Source organism: Juglans microcarpa x Juglans regia, chromosome 5D, assembly GCF_004785595.1.
Source record: "Juglans microcarpa x Juglans regia isolate MS1-56 chromosome 5D, Jm3101_v1.0, whole genome shotgun sequence".
Taxonomy (NCBI): Eukaryota; Viridiplantae; Streptophyta; class Magnoliopsida; order Fagales; family Juglandaceae; genus Juglans; species Juglans microcarpa x Juglans regia.
The window spans coordinates 5,404,176-5,428,265 of record NC_054602.1 but is presented as its reverse complement, the minus strand read 5'-3'; the positions used below and the strand labels follow the sequence as shown (position 1 = coordinate 5,428,265).

At 35.5% G+C, this 24,090-nt stretch overlaps 3 protein-coding genes across 4 annotated transcripts; 1 reads left to right on the top strand and 2 right to left on the bottom strand.

The window, feature by feature from the left end:
• Positions 1 to 33: 33 nt before the first annotated feature.
• LOC121266347 (probable 2-carboxy-D-arabinitol-1-phosphatase) lies at positions 34 to 4,073 on the bottom strand. 2 transcript variants are annotated; one of them, XM_041170149.1, is made up of 8 exons: positions 3,650 to 3,756; positions 3,216 to 3,220; positions 2,233 to 2,384; positions 1,822 to 1,941; positions 1,618 to 1,717; positions 1,198 to 1,337; positions 1,032 to 1,111; positions 34 to 418 (listed from the first exon to the last, which is right to left on the bottom strand). In XM_041170149.1, the coding sequence occupies exons 3-8, from the start codon at positions 2,359 to 2,361 to the stop codon at positions 292 to 294; spliced, it is 696 nt and encodes a 231-aa protein (XP_041026083.1). In that variant the 5' UTR covers positions 2,362 to 2,384; positions 3,216 to 3,220; positions 3,650 to 3,756; the 3' UTR covers positions 34 to 291. The 2 variants fall into 2 exon arrangements, with proteins under 2 accessions (XP_041026083.1, XP_041026082.1); XM_041170148.1 differs by lacking the exon at positions 3,216 to 3,220 and having other exon boundaries at positions 3,650 to 4,073.
• A 1,411-nt stretch (positions 4,074 to 5,484) lies between these two features.
• On the bottom strand, positions 5,485 to 6,204 carry LOC121266344 (CASP-like protein 1C1). The gene is made up of 3 exons (XM_041170147.1): positions 6,047 to 6,204; positions 5,823 to 5,928; positions 5,485 to 5,718 (listed from the first exon to the last, which is right to left on the bottom strand). Exons 1-3 carry the CDS (start codon positions 6,202 to 6,204, stop codon positions 5,485 to 5,487), a joined length of 498 nt encoding a protein of 165 aa, XP_041026081.1.
• Positions 6,205 to 14,559: 8,355 nt separating this feature from the next.
• Positions 14,560 to 23,419, top strand: LOC121266340 (DNA-directed RNA polymerase II subunit RPB2). The gene is made up of 25 exons (XM_041170143.1): positions 14,560 to 15,002; positions 15,975 to 16,196; positions 16,318 to 16,608; positions 16,733 to 16,930; positions 17,437 to 17,501; positions 17,589 to 17,675; positions 17,755 to 17,875; positions 18,000 to 18,044; positions 18,128 to 18,265; positions 18,411 to 18,483; positions 18,678 to 18,754; positions 18,867 to 18,974; positions 19,062 to 19,178; positions 19,788 to 19,943; positions 20,025 to 20,129; positions 20,238 to 20,363; positions 20,452 to 20,529; positions 20,631 to 20,726; positions 20,822 to 20,937; positions 21,038 to 21,107; positions 21,192 to 21,245; positions 21,345 to 21,488; positions 21,633 to 21,932; positions 22,179 to 22,601; positions 22,806 to 23,419. Exons 1-25 carry the CDS (start codon positions 14,754 to 14,756, stop codon positions 22,923 to 22,925), a joined length of 3,579 nt encoding a protein of 1,192 aa, XP_041026077.1. The 5' UTR covers positions 14,560 to 14,753; the 3' UTR covers positions 22,926 to 23,419.
• The last annotated feature ends 671 nt before the right edge of the window (positions 23,420 to 24,090 follow it).

Here is a 24,090-nt window from a genome sequence, read left to right as displayed (position 1 = left end):
ATAACTTAAGAAGGGGTTAACAGGAAATGCAGGTTGAAGAAAAAGAAAACAGATTTTCTGAAGCCAGTCGTCCGATTAAAGTACCACACAAATGCACAGGCGCCGGCCAGCGACTTCAAGTGTAACATAATTGCAGATAAATTCATTCCAGTCGAAGGTCTCCTCAAAGTCATGTTCGAAACCATGAAATGGAATGTGCCATATAAACTTAACATTCCAAGTATTATCCAAATATGTCGGTGAAGAAGGCCTGCGTCTTTCTCATCAATGAATGTACAACATCTATAGGTTTCAGTAAAGATAGACGTGATCGTTGTACATGTGGGCTGTCATGTTTAGAGATTGTAGCATTGCTTCTCCTCTTTTGTTGAAGTTGAAGACAGATATTCCACCATTATACACATCTATTGCTCGGAACCTGAACCATTCAAAGCTTTGTTAGGGTGGACTACCAAAGGAAATTATAGTGCATAAATGTGATACCTTTTTAGCCAAATGATATTTCATGGTCAATCACAAGGTTAAAATAGTCCTAGCAGGCATTTTGACTCTGATAAAATGGCTATTTACTGATGGGGACTTATTCAGATAACAAGTTAAGAAGTGATAAAAGAATGTGTCGTTGGAGCAACAGCTCCATCTAAAATTCACAAAAGACATCACGTCAATCCACTATGGAAAAAAGTAAAAAAACAACCAAGAGCTAACATTGTCACATCGGACTTGGGGAGTTGGATGTACTAGGCGATTTTACCTATGACCATCAGAATAGGCCGATACCAGCAAAATCATTGTTTAGATTGTTATTATAAAGTAAGAGGATTTTGTTGAATGAATATACCAACTTTAATGGAATATGAAACACAATTCATGAAGTTCTCATGTCATTGGTCAAACCTTCACCACTTTTGTATGAATATCCAAATAAATTACAGAATAGTCAAGAAACTTGGTGAACAATCAAAATTTCGTTTTCAAGGATCACAAGTAACAGACCATGTCATAGCATCTATTTTAATACAATTACATACCTCTCTGGGGGTAGCCCTAAAGCTGTGCAGATCAGAGACCTCAAAATTGATTTATGAGTGACAACCAAAAAACTCTCTCCCTGGTCAATGAGGAAGATATTTACAGGGTAATTATATTGATTGCAATATGAGAATATAAAACAATGGTGTTAAGGGAAAGGCTTACAGGTGATAACAATATTTCTCTCCAAGCCTCTCTTGCTGTTCCCCACAGTTTTCGCACAGGGTAAACACCATTCACATAGAAATTAGCAGGATCTTCTCTCCATGTTGTATACTCCTTTGGATATCTCTCCTTTGCATCCACTGCCTCCAAATTCTGAATGTGATTTAGTCTTGGGCATAAAGTACGAAAGAGGACATATAAATCAAGATATTACAAGTCCACAAGTAAAGCATATTTCAAGCTAGCTAGAGAGGAGCCTTTTTACAAAATTCAACCAGGCTAACTGAATATTTGACTGAGTCATGAAGAAGTCGAGAGGATTAAAATTGACTAATTTAAAGATACCACCACGAATCATGTAAAGTAGCATCAAGTAAAGTTGGAAAGTTTTAGAACTATCTGAATAAAAAGTAGACAGACCATTTTTCATGCCTTCAAGAAAAAATAGATGGGCTTCCTTTAGTGAATCAAGGAAAATAAGTGGTTCTTCCCTCCCCTGCCATAGAACTTCAGCAGTGGACTGCATTAAACACCCACGTATCAAATTTGTGAAATGTTAAAATCAGCACACTAAATATGTACACTATAAAAATAAAAAAAACACTAAATATGTATTTTTCAAACCTTGGCACGAGATATTGGACTTGAAAAGCATTGATCAAAGTGCATATTTGCCAAGGCTTTCCTGCACCTCTCTGCTTGCCTCACTCCAGTTTCTGTTAGGATAGATAAGTTTGAGCTTCCCTGGAATGTAGATATACCAATCAAGTTAGTATACATGAAAAACTTTAAATCCTTTCAAAAATCTTACCTAACATAAATCCAAGGCAAACAAGGCATGGAGCTAATTTAGTTACGGCGCCCCATACCAGCACAATTATTTAAGGCAGTATAAAAACACAACAATTGGATTTGAGAAGCAAAGCAGTGTACACCTTCAGTTTTCACTTATGAAAACACAAGATAATTGATCCCCCCTCCCCAAAAGACAATAAACAGAACTAACAGAAGTTGGAAAACAGAGAAGAAACACACCTGTACTCTACTCTCTTCATTCCAAGAGCTAAGGCCATGCCTTACAAGAGTCACCTTCTTTGATGACGATATTGACAGACCAGTAAGTGATGTTGTTGCTCTTTCAAAATCATATGCACCACCAGTCATAGAACCATCATTTTGAAGATATTCTGCCATAATGTGTTATCAAAATCAAGACTGAATTCCAGAAAATATACCACTCTATTTTCAGTATGACCACCAAATTACCACAGTTGTCAGTTCATCCCCAATGTGAAGAATTATTCATAATCTTCCCCTTGTTAATATTTGACCATAAAAATGAAAAATACGTGACATCGCACGATCTTAACTTTGGATCTTGGGGGGGGGGGGGGGGGGAGGGACAAAAAAATTCAAAAGAAGTAGTACTTTTGGGGGGGGGGGGGGGGGTAAAGTGACAACTTTCGGTGGTCATATTGCTACAGAATTGGTAACTTGATGGGGTAGAGTATAATTTTCCATGCTGAAATTATCTTATAAGATGAAATATTTCCCATTGGACATTTTTAATTAGCAAATATTGTGCCAAATTGGCCTCAGCCAAATCATTAGATTCATACAACTGGAACTCTACAACTCTGGGGATCTTGAAATATGTATCCCAGAAGTCATTCAATACCTCTATATAAATGACACCAATAAGAAAGTCTAGGCATCTATGCTCACATACCAATGCAAGAAAACTAAAATAATATTTATATTTAGCATATGGGTTGAATTCGTTCTAATGTATCGAAACAGGTAAATACTGGTTTAACGGCCTCTATGGAACAGAGATCTTTGAACCTCCTAATTTATATTTATAACAGAGGGTAAAGTGACAAGCACTGCACACAAACCCAATTTTAAGTAAACAATGGAAGGTAAGACGAGAAAGCTGTTTCCCCACAATTCTTTCATCCTCTCTGTAGAAAGCTATATAGGCTTTCAAGAAGCTGTTTCCCTAAGCTATTTCATACCTTATCTGCCAAGCAAAAATTATGGATAAACAGGTATAAAAAAATAGCTACAGTTCAAGATAGCCAGTCACAAACCATTGAGTAAGAGGAAATATGTAATACCCAGATTGCGTATTGACAGATGTGAATGAGATCTCACATTGTTTGGAGTATATTCCAAATGTGGTTTTAGACTTTCTTGGTTGTTACAAAATATAATTATTTTCGCATTCAACTTCCAGTTTTCTTTAAATTAGGGCAAATAGCGAGCAAGTTTAGCAGAATCAGTTTCAATCTGCGAAACCAACTAATTTCTTTCAACCAAACAGGCAGCTAAATTCTACCTCTTTGGAGGATTCAAGAAGCCGGTTTTTAAGGAACCTCCATCTTAAAAAGCTCCAGTCGGTGAAAATTTCAAATGATGTTTGAATTAACACATAAAAGAATAAACTTACCAGTTGTTAGGGGCAAGTCTGGACCAGAATTTGAGCACTGAATTCTGCGTGTTGCACAAGAACGAGTTTGAATCTTAGTGGATCTTTTAGAGCCATGTATGGAGGACGTACATGGATAAATAACTGAAATCGACGACAAAAGAACTCCACAAACCATCTTCTTCGGGTGTTTGGTCCAACTGGGTTGCGTCTCACTGATTCTTAAGTTTCATATTTACTCTCCACGTCGTGGTCTTCGATGGTTTTGGTGCATTTGTGGGAGACTAGTACATGGTTGAGTGAGCATAACTGAGATTTGCCCAAGTAATCCTGATCGTAGATTGGTGTGGACGGTGTTATCTGCCAGGATGATGTGGATTGATTGGCTTAGAACATGGGCACATTTTGGGTGGCGATCCTTTGTCCTAGCATTTGTCAGCATGTATATTTGTGTAGGAAGAAGAAGATTCTGTTTGTGTACCTTACCCAATTTACCATAGATTCCCTCTACTCTAGAGTTAACCCATTTACCGTACTGTTTAATGTTTTTCTTTTCAAAAAGAACAACGTTCACCTGGGCAACGCATCTATGGCGGTGTACGGGCGATGCTTATCGCCTTAATAAAGAACTTAACGAAGTATTTTGTAGCCGTGACAAAAGTACTATTGAGGCGGTGGTTTAACTTGTAAAGGCGAAATTGTTTTGTTATCTTTTTTATAGTGGACGTACGTCCAATGGTCGTCGCTTAGAAATATCCGAAAAATTGCCAAATTTCTTAATTGAATTTGCCAGGCCATTGCAGATTATTATAGTGAAAAGGATTCACCACGTCAGAAAACTTAGAACTTCTCATGAGAGTATCCACAAGAACTATTTACAGGAGGAGTTCTATCTATCGGTGATTTTTCAGTGATGTTGGCTTGCAATTAGATAATTAACATCGCGATTGGAGATCAATGCCACGACTTCTCACAATTTTCAGCGCATGTTAAATATAAGTACTACAAAAATTCTTTTAATTTATGCACTCGATTATAAAAATTAAAAAAAGCTGTTTAGATAGTCCCCCCCCCCCCCCCCCCCCCCCCCCCAATTCACTAGACTCTTGGAAGCTTTACTTAATTACATAAAAATGCATTAAAATTGAATCCTATGTACGCGTGAAAACGTGTAAAACACGACGATCTGCCTTCAGCACGTATATACGTTTGCATCAAGTCAATCCTTCAGATACAATATCATACGAAGTTACACCAATATTTATATATATTTCTAGAAAAATGATATATAGTCTCAAATGGACAAGTTCGCATAGTACTCTTTTATAAAAGAAAAGTAGACCATACCAAGAAAAAATTTGAAAATTTTACTTTTTCTTAATGGGACACACATTTTTACAAAAAATTTGTACAAAACGTGTACATAATTTAATAGGGTATACCAACAATATTGCTCGTACTTCTATTTGTTTCTCAAAATAGTAATTAAACTCTCAAGACTATATATAATTCCCATAGTACACAATATTCAATTTTAGGTGCGATTTAGATAGTAAGATGAGATGAGATGTTTTAGATAAAAGTAAAAAGTTGAATAAAATATTGTTATAATATTATTTTTTAATATTATTATTGTCTTGATATTTGAAAAAATTGAATTGTTTATTATATTTTATGTGATAATATAAAAAAATTATAATAATAAAATAAGATGAGATGAAATATTCAAATGGTCCTTATAATACACAGCAGAAAATGTAAATAATAAGATCATATATAGGAAGGGTACGGTGCAAAAGGTAAAAAAAATAAGTTGACAAATCTCTATACCAGAGATCATCAAGTAGTAGTATCGTCTAGGGCTTGAAGGGAGGACTAAGAACACTACATGCTGTGAAGGTGTAGAGTAGAACCACCAAATATATTATTACAGCAATACAACCTGCGATTAGAGCTCCGGTGGCATGGTCGCAGAACTTAGGAACTTGTCCACAAATAGGCAGCCAACCGACATGGCTGTTCCCTTTCTTGCCCACATGAGCTATTGCCAACGCCGCCGAGACGCTCGAGGTCAGTAGCATCGTTATAACCTAAACATATAGAAAGCAATTTACTTCTTTTTATGATAAATCAAGAACATGTATTGGATAAGATTTATTTAAAGAAATCATGAAAAATTTACAAGCTTCATTACCACATCTAGGATCACAACCAAGCGCCAAAGCGAAGAGCTCTTGGAAGAAACAAATAGAACAATAAGGCTGTACCCACTTGCAATTGCTTCTGCTATCACAAAATACCTAGTATGCCATGCATGCATTTTGAATTGAAATCAATGACAAGATCGAAACTGCAAGAACATCGTACGTGAAAATCTGCAGACTGCAGACTGCAGGAAAAAGAAAAAAGAAAACTCACTTGAACGCTGACTCGTAGCTGTATTTTGCTTTGATAACAACGTTTAAGACTTCGGTCGAGTCATGGCTTGTAGCCATGACTATGGTTGCGGCAACTGTTGCACCCAATGCTAGGAGCCTTAGCAAAGGGACGAAGATCCTCATCATTGTCTTTGTCATGGAGATTAGCTTCAACGTCGTGCGAGTCAAGTGAGAAGGAACTCAAGTATAATGGCTTCTTTTGGAACTGTAAATGGCTTCTTTTGGGAACTCAAGTATACTGAGGTACTGTACTAGTGTGCTAGACTGGAAGCGCGGTGCACAATTTATTTTCCTCTTGCAACTCTCAAACCAGAACGGTTTGGTAAACTATAAATGCCTGGAACTTCTAAAGCATGAATACGTGTTACGCTGTGGACAAGTAAAAATATATACAAGTAGAAAAAGACGAAAAAATGTGAGCTTTTAAGAGCTGATTAATAATTTTTAAGTGTTTGCCAATAATAACTGGCTTTGATTGGTTCATAACTCATTCTCAATTCATTATTATAATTTTTTCAAATTTTAGTATAAAATATAATAAATAATTAAACTTTTTTAAATTTTAAAATAATAATATTATTAAAAAATAATATTCTAACAATATTTTATCATTTCAACTTAATTCAATTTAACATCAAAACACAGTGTTATCATGTGTACGTAAGCTTTTGAGAATTCTTTAGCTATTTCTTAATTTTCGATGTCTTCTCTTGATTCGTTCAACTAACCTCTCTATATATGCGGTGTGTGTATATATATACATAGCGGTATTACCGTTAGTTTCAAAAGTAATTTTTTATTTTTTTGTTCATCTTTTTTTAATATATTTAAATATTTTAAAAAATAAAAAAATATATTAATATATTTAAAATTACTTCCTTCATCATTAAGTTAAAAATAAAAAAAATTGACCAAGTGGTCACACCGACCTGCACGTTTGGGACGACAGAATAGTCTCTTTCATATACATATATATATATATATATGCAGCAGCAATATATATATATATATATATATATATATATACACATTACCTTGCTCACCTGGTAGATGATGAGTTGGGTGTTAATTAATGGTTTTTAATTTACAAAAGAGGGATAAGTGGTAGTTGAAATTGTTTCAATTGCCATAAAGAGATACCGAAGACAATCTGTGTTTCAAAATATGTCTCGATCTGGTGGTCATCACACACGATGTTTATGTGACTACAAAATGACCTACCCATTTTATGTGATCGCATGCATGTGTCACATAAACATTAATTTCTCTTATCCATAGGTGCCGCCTTGTCCTTGTCATATATATGACCGGAATTCTACTTTTCCATGGACCAAAATTGTTTGAATTGTTTGTATGTGTTGGGAATAAAGTCACTAAAGATAAGGTTAAGACTCGAGTCAGAAGTAAAATTAAATGTCTTTACAAGGTAAGTGTGATTCAACAACTGATCCAAAGAAACAAATAGACTTCTATAAAAATATGGAATCTATTTAAATTTGAGAGGACTTATCTAATCTCCTTGTAAGGGTAGCTTCTACTTCAACATCCAGATTTTATAATTTTTAAAAATGTGAGGCTACAAGTGACTGTAAAATCACTATCATAATAGATTTCTCTCTCAAGCGACCCATAGACGTAGATTTTTATAACAAATTACGTAAATCTGTATCTCTTTTTATTTATATTTTATTATTTATTGATTACTTATTTTCATGGATGTAGGTATATACGAGCACTACATCGACGCGCAAACCACATTCACGAGCTTTTCGACTGTATCATTGTTGCCCGAATCACAACCATAAATCAAATATAACTATTTCTTCTCATTCTGACAGGTTTTGCAAATTTATGCATTAGTAGTTTGAATGTTTGAAGGTGAAAGGAAGATTCCTGGGTACAAGCTGCTATAGCGTTTCATGTCATGCAGATACTACAAGTACAAATCAAGGAACATAGTGATCAATCAATGGAGAACCCAATATAAATCGGTCCGATACAAACAATACGGAGCAGGCTAGGAAACTGGGAAGAGAAAAGCGAAGTGATGAAGAGATTACAAATATTCGATCTGATCCATTTGTTTCTCGAATAGTGGCCAAGTAGTGGAAGGCGGCTCATAACCTTTGGTATAATTTAGTACCGTAGTTTCATATAAGAAGATTATTAAATCCCAAGATGAAACAACTAATTTATTAAGCACACCTATTTTCCAATGATATCAATTTGTACTACTTATTCTCTCTATCCTCTGATCTCAATTGTTTTCATGCTGGCTGGTAGGAGTGTAATCGATCCGATTCGGTCCTATTTTGAATATATTTTAAAAATGAACCAGTATATGCCGATTTTGAGATTTGAATAACTAATACCACACCGGTTACACTTCTAAACCGGTAATTTCAATTTTACCCGTTCCTATATGATTTTTCCAGTATATTATATAGTATATATAATATATTATAGTATAAATAATATAGTGATAATATATTACAGTTTGTTATAATATGTATTATAATTGTATTATAGACTATAATGATATATTATAGTATATTATAATATATAGTGGTACAGTATTTGTATAACTACTAATACAATTGACTATAGTGATAAATATATAGTTATTTATATTGGATTTTAAAATTTAATATTATTTTAATTAATAATTTATCATATAATATAAAATTATTTTATATATAATTATATGTATTATATATAAAATTATATAATATAAAAAATATTTTATACAATATAATAAATTAAAATATATATAGGTATATGAATCGGTTCGGTCCGGTGTTAGAAAATGAAAAATTGGAATTGGATCGATTTCAACTGATTTTAAGAAATATGGAATTGGTACTGAACCAGACCGATCTGAACCTGGTACTGGACCAAACCCACTGGTTCGGCTCCATCTGGTTTACCAGTTCATCGATTTTTTTTACCCCTACTAGCTAGACCGTCACAATCAATGAACTGTCTCATGCATCTTGTTAGTACATGGTTGTCTCGCGCTGACCACTTATCTATAGATCTAAAGGCCCTTCGAAACTTTTCAGCCTCCTTTTAGGAGTGTGCAACCGAGCCTATTTTTTTCCGGAACTCAGAAATTCAGGTGAATCCGGGCGACTATTCGTCCAGATTGGACTTGGATGGGTAAGATGAACTCAGATCCAGTATGAATCCGATTACAGATATAATTATGTAACCAGTTATCCGTAATTGGGTCTTATTTAAAAAAATAAAAATAAAAAATCAATTTTTTCAAATTTTAAAATAAAAATAAAATACAAAATTTATATTCTAATAATATTTTAAAGTTATAATATTTTTATACCACTTTTTATCTTTCTTCTCTCAAAACTCTATAAAAATATTTTTTAAGATAATGAAGTGTTCCAACATGTTGGAGGTCTGTAGGCACCACACGGGTGACGGGCACTTGAGTCTTCATTCTTTTATGCCACGCTTATTCTCAAATTCTACCACTTAGTAATTTACTAAAATGAAGTTGTTCCTTCTTCCTTAAGATAGCTTTATAATTTACTGTTTTTAACGCTTCATATCTTTTCAACTAATAACAACTTAGAGACCGAGAACAAAAATTACCTAACAAATATATATAGAAAAACTCTAGATGCAGGATACTTCGTGCACACTGTGCACGAACAAATGGCAGGAATCTACGTGGTAAATAATACTATGTGTTTCATCATCTGTCTGTTTCATGCTGTGAGAAACTGAAAGTTTCATCTCCCCTTCCCATTTTCCTCCCTCACCCTCCTCTATCTGAACGAAAGACACTGGCAAGACAAATGATGACGAACTGAACCCTAACCCCCACCATCTCCCTCCTTCGTTTCCTCTGTGTCATGACCCGTGCCATCTCCCTCCTCCGTCTCCTCCTTGAGTCTTTTTTTTGTAGTCTTTTTCTTTGAAGTCTGGAATTGCTCTAGAAGGGTTATATGTGAGCTATTGTGTACACAAACTTCAAATATTTCATGGGTCTTTTTCTTTTAGTCTGGAGTAGGCAGGGTGATCGAACTCATGAGTCTTTTTCTTTTAGTCTAGATTTTGTAGTTGTTGGGTTCTAAATGCTTGGTTTTTTGGCTACTTATTGTTATTTATGCTAACTAAGTCGATGTTATAGGACTCTTATTAATGTTAACTTCGAATATCTTGTAGCAGAGGAGTGAACTGTGAATTTGTTGCTTCTTTTTGGTGAAATGATGCAATTTTGGTTTGAGTAAATGTATGCAAGTTTTTTTTAACTAGTTAATGTTTTTAATTACAGAAAAAAGGAGCAAAAAATTAAGGCTTTAATGCCCAATCTTGTCATATTTCTTTGTTCTAAATTTATGATTTGTTTAAAATTAAAATTGACAGTTCTGATGGTTCCTAAGTTCCTTATACCAATTTATTGTGTTCAAAATGACATGATTTTGTTGGTTTCCCTTGTTATGAGCCCAACTCTGGATATACTTGCTTTGCCTCTTGCACATGTAAGATTTTCTAACCCTTTATTATTGGGTTGATTTGGAAGTATGGACCTTTTATCTTTACGATTTCTGAACTTTTGTCAATAATCGTTTTTCTCAATTTCTAAATTGCAAAATTATATATCAGACTAGTATACTTTCATTTTAGTTCAAGGAAGGATTTCTGTCTAAGAGTATAGAATTACTATTGTTTATGCATTTACTATTCTTCTCTTTGTATTTTCCCTGTATTTTGCCATGGTTGTGCTCATTCATGTGTTGACATGTCCGCGTGTGCTATTTCTTTTGCAGCCTTGGCATAATGAATACCTTCCTATTAACCTCTGAGTATGTAAATGAGGGCATCCCGATAAGCACTGTGATATTGCCCAGGGTGTCCATGGCCATCTCACCAAGCAGCCTGGAGAGATTGGTGCTGGTGACCAAGGTCACAGACTCACATGTTTGGATATGCAAGAGTTAAAGCCGATGCATATGACTAGCAAAGTGGAGGTTCTCTCTGAAATGTTGGGGTAAAAAAATGCTAGACGTGATGGACTACAATGTTGCAATGGATAACTACAATTGCCCTCCTGTTTTCTTTTTCATCTTTATTCGGTATGCTTTTTTTCATCTTTTATTTAGTTTTTTTATTCATGCTGATGTGGCATCCCTGCGCAGCTCTCCTACGCAAAGTCTCCTGTCCATAGCGGAATTGATATATATATCATGTTGCAAGCTATAATAATGGTAAATAGTGTATCTTACTTTCTTTTTTTCTCTTCATTTGTATGTTAAGTCTAAATTTTCAAATCTTAATATCTTATGTAGTTCAAAAAAATGAAAAGTATTATATGGAATATAATTTATTTATTTATCATCATTCTAATTTTTATTCTTATTTATCTTCTAATGTGATAGAATAAAATTATTATCCCAAACTAAAATAAAATAAAAAATAATTTTATAATAATTATTAAAAAATTATTAAAAATTAGAAAAAATGTTTTTTTATGGGAAAACAAACAAAAGGTTAAGTTGGAAAAAATTATCAAGTGCATGAAATTGTGTATGCAAAGGCAAAGCTGGAATATGATTTTAAAAAGTCTTAAAAAAAGTAAAAAAATGTAATAAACCCGGATATGGATTTACATCCAGTTATCGCTCGGATTTTTTTGGGTTTATCTGGGCGATTATCCGCCCTATTTTTAAAACCAAATCCGGATCCAGTTCTACACCTCTACTCCATTTTTTGCCCGTTGGCTTGGTTTGGATAATGAGTTTAGATGAGATGGAATAAAAGTTGAATTAATATTATTAGAATATTATTTTTATTTTGAATTTGGAAAAAAATTGAATTATTTATTACATTTTATTTTAAAGTTTGAAAAAATTGTAATGATTAGATGAGATGAGTTGAAATAGTTTCACTCTCCAAACTAGGCCTTACTTTTGCATTTTCTTTCTTTTTGATTAATAAACTGGGACCGCTGAAAAAAAAATAAATTTTTTTTATATGTATCTCATATATGTCTATTTATTAAAAAAAATTATACAACACTTGGATATTTTAACAATATTGTACAAATCATTTTCCTTGTAAAACTTTGATCTCTGCCATGAGACTTCTTACCGAAGAGAAAGGGAGGATATTCCTCTCTTTCTTTTATTTCTCTTGTTTTCTTTACTTATCTTAACTCCATTCTTACCATTTTCTTCTCTTTTTCTCTTTTATCCATCATTTTCTTATTTATCTTCCTCTCTCCCTCTTAGTTCAAAGGTTAAATACATCATTCGTCGTCCACTTTCAACCATCATCATCCATGCCATCAATAGAGTATTTCTCGTGAGATGAATCCCATCCGACTCATTTCTATCCTAAATTACCAATACATGGCAATCATGCATCGCCTTTTGCATGCCACCTTCCTCCAATTAGTTATTGACTAGTGAGAGATTATTGGCATGGAAATGACAAGAAAAAATTTCGGTTCCACACTTAGAAATAAAATTATTGAAAGCATTGAGGTTTTTCAGGAAATATTAATGATTAAAATCCTAGAATTAAGGGTGGATGGTGTGTCTCCACATCCGGCCGTTCGACCCTCGCCAAGGGTGGGTGGGGCACCTGTCTACACATGTTGAGCATGCGGGGATGCTCTCATGCATTTGGGTGTCAGGGGACCAGGCCCAAGCTCAACCAAGCTTACCCGGGTTTTCACTCCTCTGCCTGTTTATATATATATATTAAAAATAAGTTTTTAATACAAAAAATTTCATTTTGGTGTTCATTTTTATTTTAAAACCCTTACTCCTCACCACCTTGCATGTGTTTCTCTCCTTTTAGATCAGAAGTTTTAGGAGATTTGTCTCTGAATTTCAAGTTTTAAAATGAAAAATGTTAACTAAAAAATTTATCTAACCATTATAAATATTATAAAGCTAATGTTGCATGTTTACTACTTTTTTATTTTTATTATTAGGGTGAAAGAAAACAGTCCCGATTGAAAAATCCGATCGTACCGAATGGTGTGGTCCAGATCAAACTGGACTGATAAAACTACTTGTCACTTTCAATCCACTACTTTCCAAATTTTCAATTTTCGGTCCGATCTTGGGGTGTGATTTTTTTGAATCAGACCAGACCAACCGAAATATATATTTAAATTTTTTTATATAGTATTTTATATATAGTTGTATAACTTAGCTATGTAATTTTTCTTTAACCTATGATCTTTGACAATATAAAACATTAAATATACTATTAAATATGAACTAATATATTATATGAGATTATGAATACATGATAAATCATAACATTATATATTTATATGCAGTTGTACATACTCTGGTTTCTACACTCAAATAAAATAATAAGGCTTATTTTTTGTAAGATACCTAAGTTACATTGATGAAATATCCAACATACAATTATTCATTAACCATATAACAATATACATAATATAGGTCATTATGTATTAAATATCATAATCCATACACATACCATTAAGTATTGATTATTGGGTACTAAGTTAGTAACATTGTCAGTATAATTATAATTAATGATTTTATCAACAACTTGATTAGATATTTCACATTAAAGAGGTCGTCACTTAATTTTAATTTTATTATTTAATATAATTTTCATCATTTAATTAATTTGTTAAGAAAAGAAAATAGAATAAAAAAGTTTATAGGGGTAAATAGTTTATATTCAAAAGCTTAGAGCATTGACATTAGTTTTTCTATATAGATATGCAAAACCACATCTTTTAGAGATTTATTTTGCATATCAAGAAAAACGCTCACATTGAATTATGCTTCGAACTAAATAATAATAAAATATTATTTTTTTTCAAAAAAATTAATATGCTTCAAATAAGCAATTATCGAATTATTTTTTCTTGATATGCTTCAAATAAACAATTAGTAATCCCATTCGGTCCTCTTCGATTTCTTTGTTTGCGTTGCTGTTAAGAAAGAGAAAGGGTAGGAGAGAGAAAAAATAGTAAAATAATGTTTAGATAGTGAAGTATTTTTTTAAATTTGAAGAAACGTTCTTCATAATTATGTAAAATTTTAAAGATGTATAATTTAATATAGATCAATTTGAAGAGATATTATGTAAATATAAAGATGTATAAGTCATTACCAATTCTCTTATTTTTTTGTATAAATGGACCAAAAATAAACATTATAATTGATTTTAGACTTTTTATATATTTGATCTATTTTACACTGGTCCGAACCGAATGAAAATGATTAGATCGACCGAATCGATAGCTAACGATCCGATTCTATCTATGTGAATAATTGGTCTGGACAAAAGATGGATCAAAATTATTGGTCCAAAAAAAAAACCGCACCGATTAGCTTCTTAATAATTTTATTTTTAGCTGACATCTTCAGGTGAATATCTTGCGACACTTGTCCAAAGATCAAATCAGCCACGCAGTCGCACGCCACGCCAGCATAAGTGCATAACTGCCTTAGCCAAAGCGATGGAAAGTACTTTCCACGAACACCGCCAAAGCCACGGTCCCTATAAAATATAAAGCCAAACACACCTCCGGCTTTCCTTCAGCTCTAGTCGGAACTCAACTTGACCTCCGACGCTCTGCTAGGGTTTCACTTCCATTCCCACCACCACCATCACATCCTCAAGCAACAACAACACTTAGGGTTTTGAATTCGAAACACACAGACATGGAGGAGGACCAGGAGTACGACCAGCAGTTGAGCTACGATGACGACGAAGAGGAGGAAATCACCCAGGAGGACGCCTGGGCCGTCATCTCTGCATACTTCGAGGAGAAGGGTCTGGTCCGCCAGCAGCTAGACTCCTTCGACGAGTTCATCCAGAACACAATGCAGGAGATCGTGGACGAGTCCGCCGAAATCGAGATTCGCCCAGAGTCGCAGCACAACCCCGGCCATCAGTTGGACTTCGCCGAGGTCCGATTTCTCGACGCAATTCATGTTTCCCAATGCGATAGCTTTTATCTCTAGAAACAAACGGAGTTTTATGCGTCTTAGGTTTCCTTGTGAGATTCAATTTTTAATTTCCACGGAGAACGGGAGTGTTTAGGGTTTCTGGTTAGTAATCGCAGAGCTTAAGTTTCATCCTGGTGAAAATTCAATTTTAGCGGTTTCGGCTGTTCCAAATATCAAGCTCCATTTACACTAGCTTTCCGACAATAGCAAGAGGGTTTTTTCCCCCTAAATAATGGATTGCCTTGAAACTTGAAATGCTTAATTGATGGCTTAAATCTGTTATATTGCCCTGGGCTTGGATTGGTTTGCTTTAGTCGTTTCCTGGTGGAATTAAATAACGAATGGTGGAATTTGAAATACAAAGATTGTAAATATGTTCACATAAGATTTTTACAAATGGAGTCTCTAATCTTGAGATCGAGGGACTTGTCATTTTTTGTGAACTGTCGTTTTCTTATATTTTAGCTAGTTTCAGAAACCTTCAATCATTTATAGCAGGAAATCTTTTACTGCATAGAAATGAAGAAAACGTTCAGAGATAAACATAAGCACGATTAATTCGAGAACCAGATGTAGTCTTAAAATCCCAACCAAAGGCATAATTTATTGTGACAAATATGTTGTACTGTTTAGGCATTGGGGTTATTAGTTACTCAGCAATAAATTAATGAGTTATTGGAATAGATTTAACGGTTCTCCACTGCTTTTTCACAGATCTTATTCCAAGGAATGGATAAATGAAAAAAGGCATAGGTTGGTTGAGTGGAGGGTTTTTGCCCTGTTTGTCCGACTAATGAAATTTGAGAGTCTGATTTTGATTTTTTTTTTACTTTCCATTATTTCCAACCAATAAAATGAAGTTTGAGTAGTACCAAATAATTTTCATGGTTCTTTACTGGGTTCTAATACTACTCCCCTTCTATCCTCCTGCAGACCATCTATAAGATCAGCTTTGGTCAGATATACTTGAGTAAGCCCATGATGACCGAGTCTGATGGAGAAACAGCAACCTTGTTTCCAAAGGCTGCAAGGTTGAGAAATCTAACATACTCCGCCCCCTTGTACGTGGATGTCAAAAAAAGAGTTATAAAGAAAGGGCATGATGGTGAAGAAGTGACTGAGACTCATGATTTCACCAAAGTTTTCATAGGGAAGGTTCGTAGTTTGAGATTTTTATTTCTGAAAGTTGAAATCGACTCTGCAAATTTACTGCTCTGAGTTGTTTATTATTGTATGTTAATAGGTTTCCTACTCATCTTAAAAATTATTTTAATAGGTTCCTATAATGCTCCGGTCGAGTTATTGCACAGTGTTTGAGAATTCAGAGAAGGATTTAACAGAGCTTGGGGAGTGTCCATATGATCAAGGTGGATATTTTATAATAAATGGGAGCGAAAAGGTTCTGATCGCCCAAGAGAAGATGAGCACCAATCATGTCTATGTGTTCAAGAAGAGACAGCCTAACAAGTATGCCTATGTGGCAGAAGTTCGGTCTATGGCGGAATCTCAGAACAGACCTCCCAGTACCATGTTTGTGCGGATGCTTTCTCGGGCTAGTGCCAAAGGGGTAATGGGATTTCTATGGTGTTTGGGCTTTGTTTTTCTCAAAAGTTTGACTATCTAGTTATTAGTTATTGAGGTAATTTATGGTATCCACATATTTTTGTCTAATCCACTCAATGCTACTGCAGGGCTCTTCAGGGCAGTACATTCGTGCCACTCTTCCTTATATTCGAACGGAGATTCCAATAATTATTGTATTTCGAGCACTAGGGTTTGTTGCTGACAAAGACATACTAGAGCATATATGTTATGATTTCGCTGATACTCAAATGATGGAGTTACTTCGTCCCTCCCTGGAAGAAGCCTTTGTGATTCAAAATCAACAGGTGCTCTATTGCTATCAGTTGCCCCTTCCCCCCGTTCTAAGTTCTTTATTTGAGGTCTTGTTATATTGTAACCGACTTTTTAAGCAGTGTGAGACATTGTTACACATGTTTTATTTTGCAAATTAGTGTGAGGGAGAAAAAAGGTCCTTGCTTTGTGGTGATGCAGGTCTGCTTCAGCTTCTTGTAGCTGTGCAATAATCTAACAGTTCAGCTCATCCAAATTTAACCCATTTATATTTTTAATCTAGCACCGAAGTGCTGTTTTGAGTAATTTTTGAGATGTCTCATTTCCTGATAGTTTTGATCTAATGGTTGTTACATGGTTATTTTTTCCTGCTTCCGCTCCCCCTTTTTTGGGTGTTGGGGTGGGAGGTGTCTGATGTGAGTTTGTTAGTGACTGCATGTTACTCAATTTCCTAAAATGTATATGTTCTGTTATGTTTTAGCTCTTCAAGCCTGCTTCTGGGCTTTATTAACTTTCCATGTTTCTCCCTCTTTTGCCACAGGTTGCACTAGACTACATTGGAAAACGAGGAGCAACCGTTGGTGTAACTAGGGAAAAGAGGATAAAGTATATAGTACTTTGGTAATTTTAGTTGGGCATTGGGATGTTTTGTGTAAAGTTTTGAGTAATACTTTCTATGCATCCTCCTTACAGGTATGCCAAAGAAATTCTTCAAAAGGAAATGCTTCCTCATGTAGGTGTTGGAGAATTTTGTGAGACAAAGAAGGCTTACTATTTCGGGTAAATTTTGGTCTCTGTTAGATATGAGTTTGCATCATGGTGGTGATATGTATGTTAAACTTGTTGCTGCTTCTGCCAGATATATTATTCACCGGCTTCTGCTCTGTGCACTAGGCCGGAGGGCTGAAGATGATAGGGATCATTATGGAAACAAGAGGCTGGACCTTGCTGGTCCTTTACTTGGAGGCCTGTTTAGAATGGTTAGTTCCATGTGAGAATTTCGAGGTTACTTTAAATTTGGTGTCCGATAATCATTTGGATATTGATTGCTGTTCATACCATTGTTTTTAGTTTTTTGATACTTAATTGTTTATATGATTGCAGCTATTCAGAAAGTTAACTAGGGATGTGAGAGGTTATGTGCAGAAGGTGCCTTGCATGAACCCTGACATTATTTAGTTTAGTTTCTACTTTTTCTGGGTTTGTACCTATGTATTTCGTGCATGGTACAGTGTGTAGATAATGGAAAGGATGTTAACCTCCAATTTGCCATCAAAGCAAAAACAATTACCAGTGGTCTCAAATACTCACTTGCCACTGGAAACTGGGGGCAAGCAAATGCAGCTGGTACAAGAGCTGGAGTTTCACAGGTTTAAGCCTTAGTTATTATCTTACTCGTTGCGTGTTTATTCTTTGCTCTCTTAATTTATGTTACTTTCATTTTCAGTTTAAAGATTCACAATTTGTATAGGAGCTTACTCTATGGCTTTCAATTTTTTTTTTTTCCTTTTACAGGTTTTGAATCGCTTAACTTATGCCTCCACTTTGTCACATCTGAGAAGACTAAATTCTCCCATTGGACGTGAAGGTAAATTATTTGTGTTTCATGAGTAGGTTAGTCCTGTCTTCTGAATTTGTGAGCTTGCATAGAGTTGTATCATCAGTAAAACATAGTAACAATATCTTCCACCATATAGAACATTCTGGAATCATTGTGTTGCTCATTTCCATATTTGTTATTTTTTTCTTCATTTTCACTTCAATTGAGGTATACTTCACTAGGAAAATTGGCCAAACCACGCCAGTTGCACAATTCACAGTGGGGAATGATGTGTCCAGCTGAAACACCTGAAGGACAAGTGAGCTTTCTTTTCTTTTTTCTTTTTGTGGACTTCTGTTTGTTTATTTTACACTAGAAACTTATCTCCATTGCTTCCTTGGGCACTTGAGTTTATTTTGCTGTAACATCAGGCATGTGGGCTGGTAAAGAATCTTGCATTGATGGTGTACATAACTGTTGGATCAGCAGCATATCCAATTTTGGAATTTTTGGAAGAATGGGGTACTGAGAATTTTGAGGTTCGTGCTTTTGATCCTGTGTGAACAGTCAATTTTCTGTTTGTTTGTTTGTTATTTTCCTAGTTTGAAGTTTTATTTTAATTTCAGGAAATTTCTCCTGCGGTTATTCCACAAGCTACAAAAATTTTTGTTAATGGTTGCTGGGTTGGTATTCATCGAGATCCCGATATGTTGGTGAAAACATTGAGACGGCTGAGGCGAAGGGTCAGTAGATGTTTGTGTAATTTCTTATGTATATACATACAATCATGACTAGGTGTTGCCCTTGTATATGGCCCTTGCGCTTGGGCTGTGCCTATTTCTATCAATAGAACTTGTTTACTTATAAAAAGAAAATTCTTATGTATATACTTGTGATTGAGTGGAATTGCTCAGTACTTGGCCCCGTTTTCACCTGTAAATAAGTTTTCTTTCTTATGACTTATCTATTCATGTTGATTTGCGTTCATTTTTTTTTTGGGGGCCCTAACGTTACAAGTGAATCTTGTGTTCTTGTCATATGCAACGTTTTAGAATAATTGCAAATCATTTCTGCTAACATCTCAAGGGAAGGTCCCCTCCCCCACCCCCACCTAGAAACCCAGCCTCTTGTTTTTTTTTTTTTTTTTCAAAATCAGATCCTTAGGTCACATTTATGTTTGCTTGAAGAAATGTCCTGGTACTAATGTTAAATAGATCCATAAAACTAGGTCTTTGGATTGATCAATACTTTTGTGTCTTCTTTCTAGATTTCCAGGTTTAATCAATTGGTTATGGACATCTATGCTCTGAATGTTACATGTATTGAATGCTGACTAGTCTTTACATCTGTAGGTTGATGTTAATACTGAGGTTGGGGTGGTTAGAGATATCCGATTGAAAGAACTGCGGATATATACTGACTATGGCCGTTGCAGTCGTCCACTATTCATTGTGGAGAAGCAAAGGCTTCTCATAAAGAAGAAGGATATCCATTTACTGCAGCAGAGGGTGAGCTGTTGATTTTTTTAGTACCGTTCTTTCAACTAATTTATTTGGCAATAACATCAATGTAATAACTCCAATTGACAGGAAACCCCCGAGGATGCTGGTTGGGTTGATCTTGTTTCAAAGGGATTTATTGAATATATTGACACGGAAGAAGAAGAGACCACAATGATTTCCATGACCATAAATGTGAGCCATACAATTATGTTACAACACATTATGTTTTCGTTTTCCTCTTTTATCAATCATCTCAAAAGGAGCTATGAAGACTATCTAACTGCAAAAAACTGGTGACAGGATCTTGTACAAGCTAGGCTCAATCCAGAGGAGGCTTATTCTGAAACTTATACCCACTGTGAAATCCACCCATCATTGATTTTGGGTGTTTGTGCTTCAATTATTCCATTTCCAGACCATAATCAGGTGCATTTTTTGTGCATGTGCGGGCATCATCTGATTAAGAAATACCCATGTTTTCATTCCATCTTACTAATTTGTTACTGGTGTATAGTCCCCTCGTAATACTTATCAATCAGCTATGGGTAAGCAAGCCATGGGTATTTATGTCACCAACTACCAATTTCGAATGGTATACTTCCATTCCCATCTTTATGATTATTACTTTGAGTTTTTGTTGCATAGTATGCATCAGATCACCATAGGTTCTTATTTCTCTTTACTTCAACACAGGATACGTTGGCTTATGTTCTATATTATCCTCAAAAGCCACTTGTAACAACACGTGCCATGGAACATCTCCACTTTAGGCAGCTTCCTGCCGGCATTGTAAACATCTAATTCGTTATAGCTTGTTTCTTTTTCACACTTATTTTTTGGTTAAAAGTTTCTTATGATGATTTCTGCCCATTATTCTGCTTTAGAATGCCATTGTTGCCATCGCCTGCTATTCTGGTTATAACCAGGAAGATTCTGTCATAATGAACCAGTCCTCTATAGACCGTGGATTCTTTCGGTCACTATTTTTCCGATCATATCGGTAAAGCATACTAACACCTCTTTGAATAAGTAGTCCTTTAAATTTCTATACTTCATTATCTTCCTTTAGGAGGTAATTTTTATTTCTCTTTCTTTCATAGGGATGAGGAGAAGAAGATGGGAACTCTTGTCAAAGAGGATTTCGGACGGCCAGACAGGGCCAATACCATGGTGACAACTTGGTTTTGGATAACACTCACGAGTCATTGCTGCTTGAGTTAATTTTTGGTGTTCAACTCAGATATTGTTTTGCAGGGTATGAGGCATGGCTCTTATGATAAGTTGGATGATGATGGTCTTGCACCTCCTGTAAGTATATGTCAACTTGTGTTCTTCTTAGCATGTTGTGCCACAATAGTCCTAAAATTTCCATTTGCTCCCAGAAATTAACTTTTTTTCTTAAATTAGGGTACACGAGTTTCAGGTGAGGATGTGATCATTGGAAAGACCACTCCCATTGCTCAGGAGGATGCTCAGGGAATAAATGCACGATATTCACGGCGTGATCATAGCATCAGTCTTCGTCACAGTGAAACTGGAATTGTGGATCAAGTAAATAGTTGTTTTTTGGAATTGATCATCTGTTGTATATGTCTTTTGAGTTGATGGATCAGGAGCTTTAATTGAATTATTAAATTTGTACCTCTAACAGGGTGCCTTTGTAATTTAAACATGAATTTACTCATCCTTTGGTAGGTTCTACTGACAACAAATGCAGATGGGCTGAGGTTTGTGAAAGTAAGGGTGAGATCTGTTCGAATTCCTCAAATTGGGGATAAATTTAGCAGTCGGCATGGGCAAAAGGGAACAGTAGGCATGACATATACTCAAGAAGACATGCCGTGGACCATGGAAGGGATCACCCCTGATATCATTGTTAATCCACATGCTATTCCTTCACGTATGACAATTGGCCAGCTGATTGAGTGTATCATGGGAAAGGTTGCAGCTCACATGGGAAAGGAAGGAGATGCTACTCCTTTCACAGATGTTACTGTAAGTTGCATTCTCCTTCAGAACTGTAGATTCCAAAAGATGTGTCATAGAAGCATTTGCTACTTTCACACAATTTTTTTCATCAATCGTTATCCCTTCTTAAGTTTTGAAAGTGATATTGTGTTATCTAAGTTTATTTTATTTTTTTAAAAGTAATTGGGTGATAAAGTACTTCCTTTGGCATTACAGTGCGTGTTATTCAAAATTTCAAAATTTTCCCGTCTCCTGTTCTTGATTTCACTGTAGGTGGACAATATCAGCAAAGCTCTTCACAAATGTGGCTATCAAATGCGTGGCTTTGAGACTATGTACAACGGCCACACAGGTCGACGTCTCAGTGCTTTGATTTTCCTTGGCCCCACTTACTACCAAAGATTGAAACACATGGTCGATGACAAGATACATTCACGTGGGCGTGGCCCTGTTCAGATCTTGACAAGGCAGCCAGCTGAGGGACGGTCCCGTGATGGTGGTCTTCGATTTGGAGAAATGGAACGAGATTGCATGATTGCCCATGGTGCTGCTCACTTTCTCAAAGAGAGGTTGTTTGATCAGAGTGATGCATACCGAATCCATGTTTGTGAACATTGTGGGTTGATAGCCATTGCAAACTTGAAGAAGAATTCTTTTGAGTGCAGAGGTTGCAAGAACAAAACAGACATTGTTCAGGTCAGTATCTTCACATACTCTTCTATTATTATTTTTATGATTACTATTTTTGGATGGGTGGGGGTGTTGAATCCAAACTCTTCCCCAACACAACACACACAGACATGAGAAAAACGCAAGACCATCATCTCTGATCTTATTGTGTTGTGAGATTTATTTTTATTTTTACCTTTTGTCTGGGTTTTAATGCTTTTGCATATGTAGGTTCACATTCCCTATGCCTGTAAGCTGCTCTTCCAAGAACTTATGGCTATGGCTATAGCACCAAGAATGCTCACAAAGGAAGTCAAACCGTCCAAAGACCAAAAGAAGAAAGGAGCCTGATGAGAGAGACCCCCCCCCCCTCAATTACACTTAACAAATTTTCTTGAGCAGTTTTTGTAGCTAATTTATGGTATATGTCTTGGTATGGAGAAAAGGATGTTATGAGGGCTTATAGAGAGTATCGGTGAATGGAAACAAATGACCAAAGGTTTCATTAAATCACAGAGTTCTACAATGTCTTCGATGGAAGAGCCTCTACGCGCTGCCTGCTTTTCTCCTGTAATTTCCCGTCCTGACAAAGGCATATATAGTTTGGACAGAGGATCATCAGATCTTGGATCCACCCTACGCATGTGAAAATAAATGGAGTAATTGATTGTTTGCATCGGTTCCTGGGGTGTGGTTCGGGTCAACTGCATTACTACCTTGTTGGGAGAGAGGAGTTTGTAATCTATGGTAATATGATATGGAACTACCTGGTGGTAATGCCGTTTATAAACTACTGGTTCTGCTATATTACTATTTGAGTTGTGCAAAGTAATGGTACCTTTAAATGTCCTTGTTATTTATTTATTTATTTATTTTTAGTTAGGAATTTGATGAAACCTAGTTTATTGCGATGGCCCGCCCATCAATTGCCGCTTGCATCCTTCAAGATGGCGCAACTATAAACAAGAATCTCCTGTAGAAACGTATATCTTTTTCAAGTTGTCCCAAGTTAATTAACTTCATATAATGGTTGCAAAGCACTTTATTTATTTATTTTTTTATAAATCGTTCTTCTGGGTTAACCTTGGACAAGAAAGATAACGCTGCATGTTGAGCCGCAAACGAGTCAGCCCCAGCCCAAGTTGGGGTCTAACTTTACAAAAGCCTGAATTTCGAGATCTACAGTTTGGAATTGGATTCCATACTGAGTGCTTTCAGCCTTTCAGGTATTATATATAATTCAACATCATTGAGGCCCAAATGGTTAGTTGTGGCTGCAACCCGACCAAACCGTTTAGTGTTTGGGCCCGATCCGAACCGACCCAAAATTGGAAAGAACTCGACCTTACTCAATATCGGGTTGACTCGTTTAAATTTTTCTTTAAACGATTAGCGGCTTCGATCTCAAGATCAGAATTATTTTGTGTTCTTGGCATACCCAAACAAACAAAAATCAAGATCAGTGGGTTTGATTTTAGGAACCACAGCACCAACCTCAATCTCACGACGAAAGTCT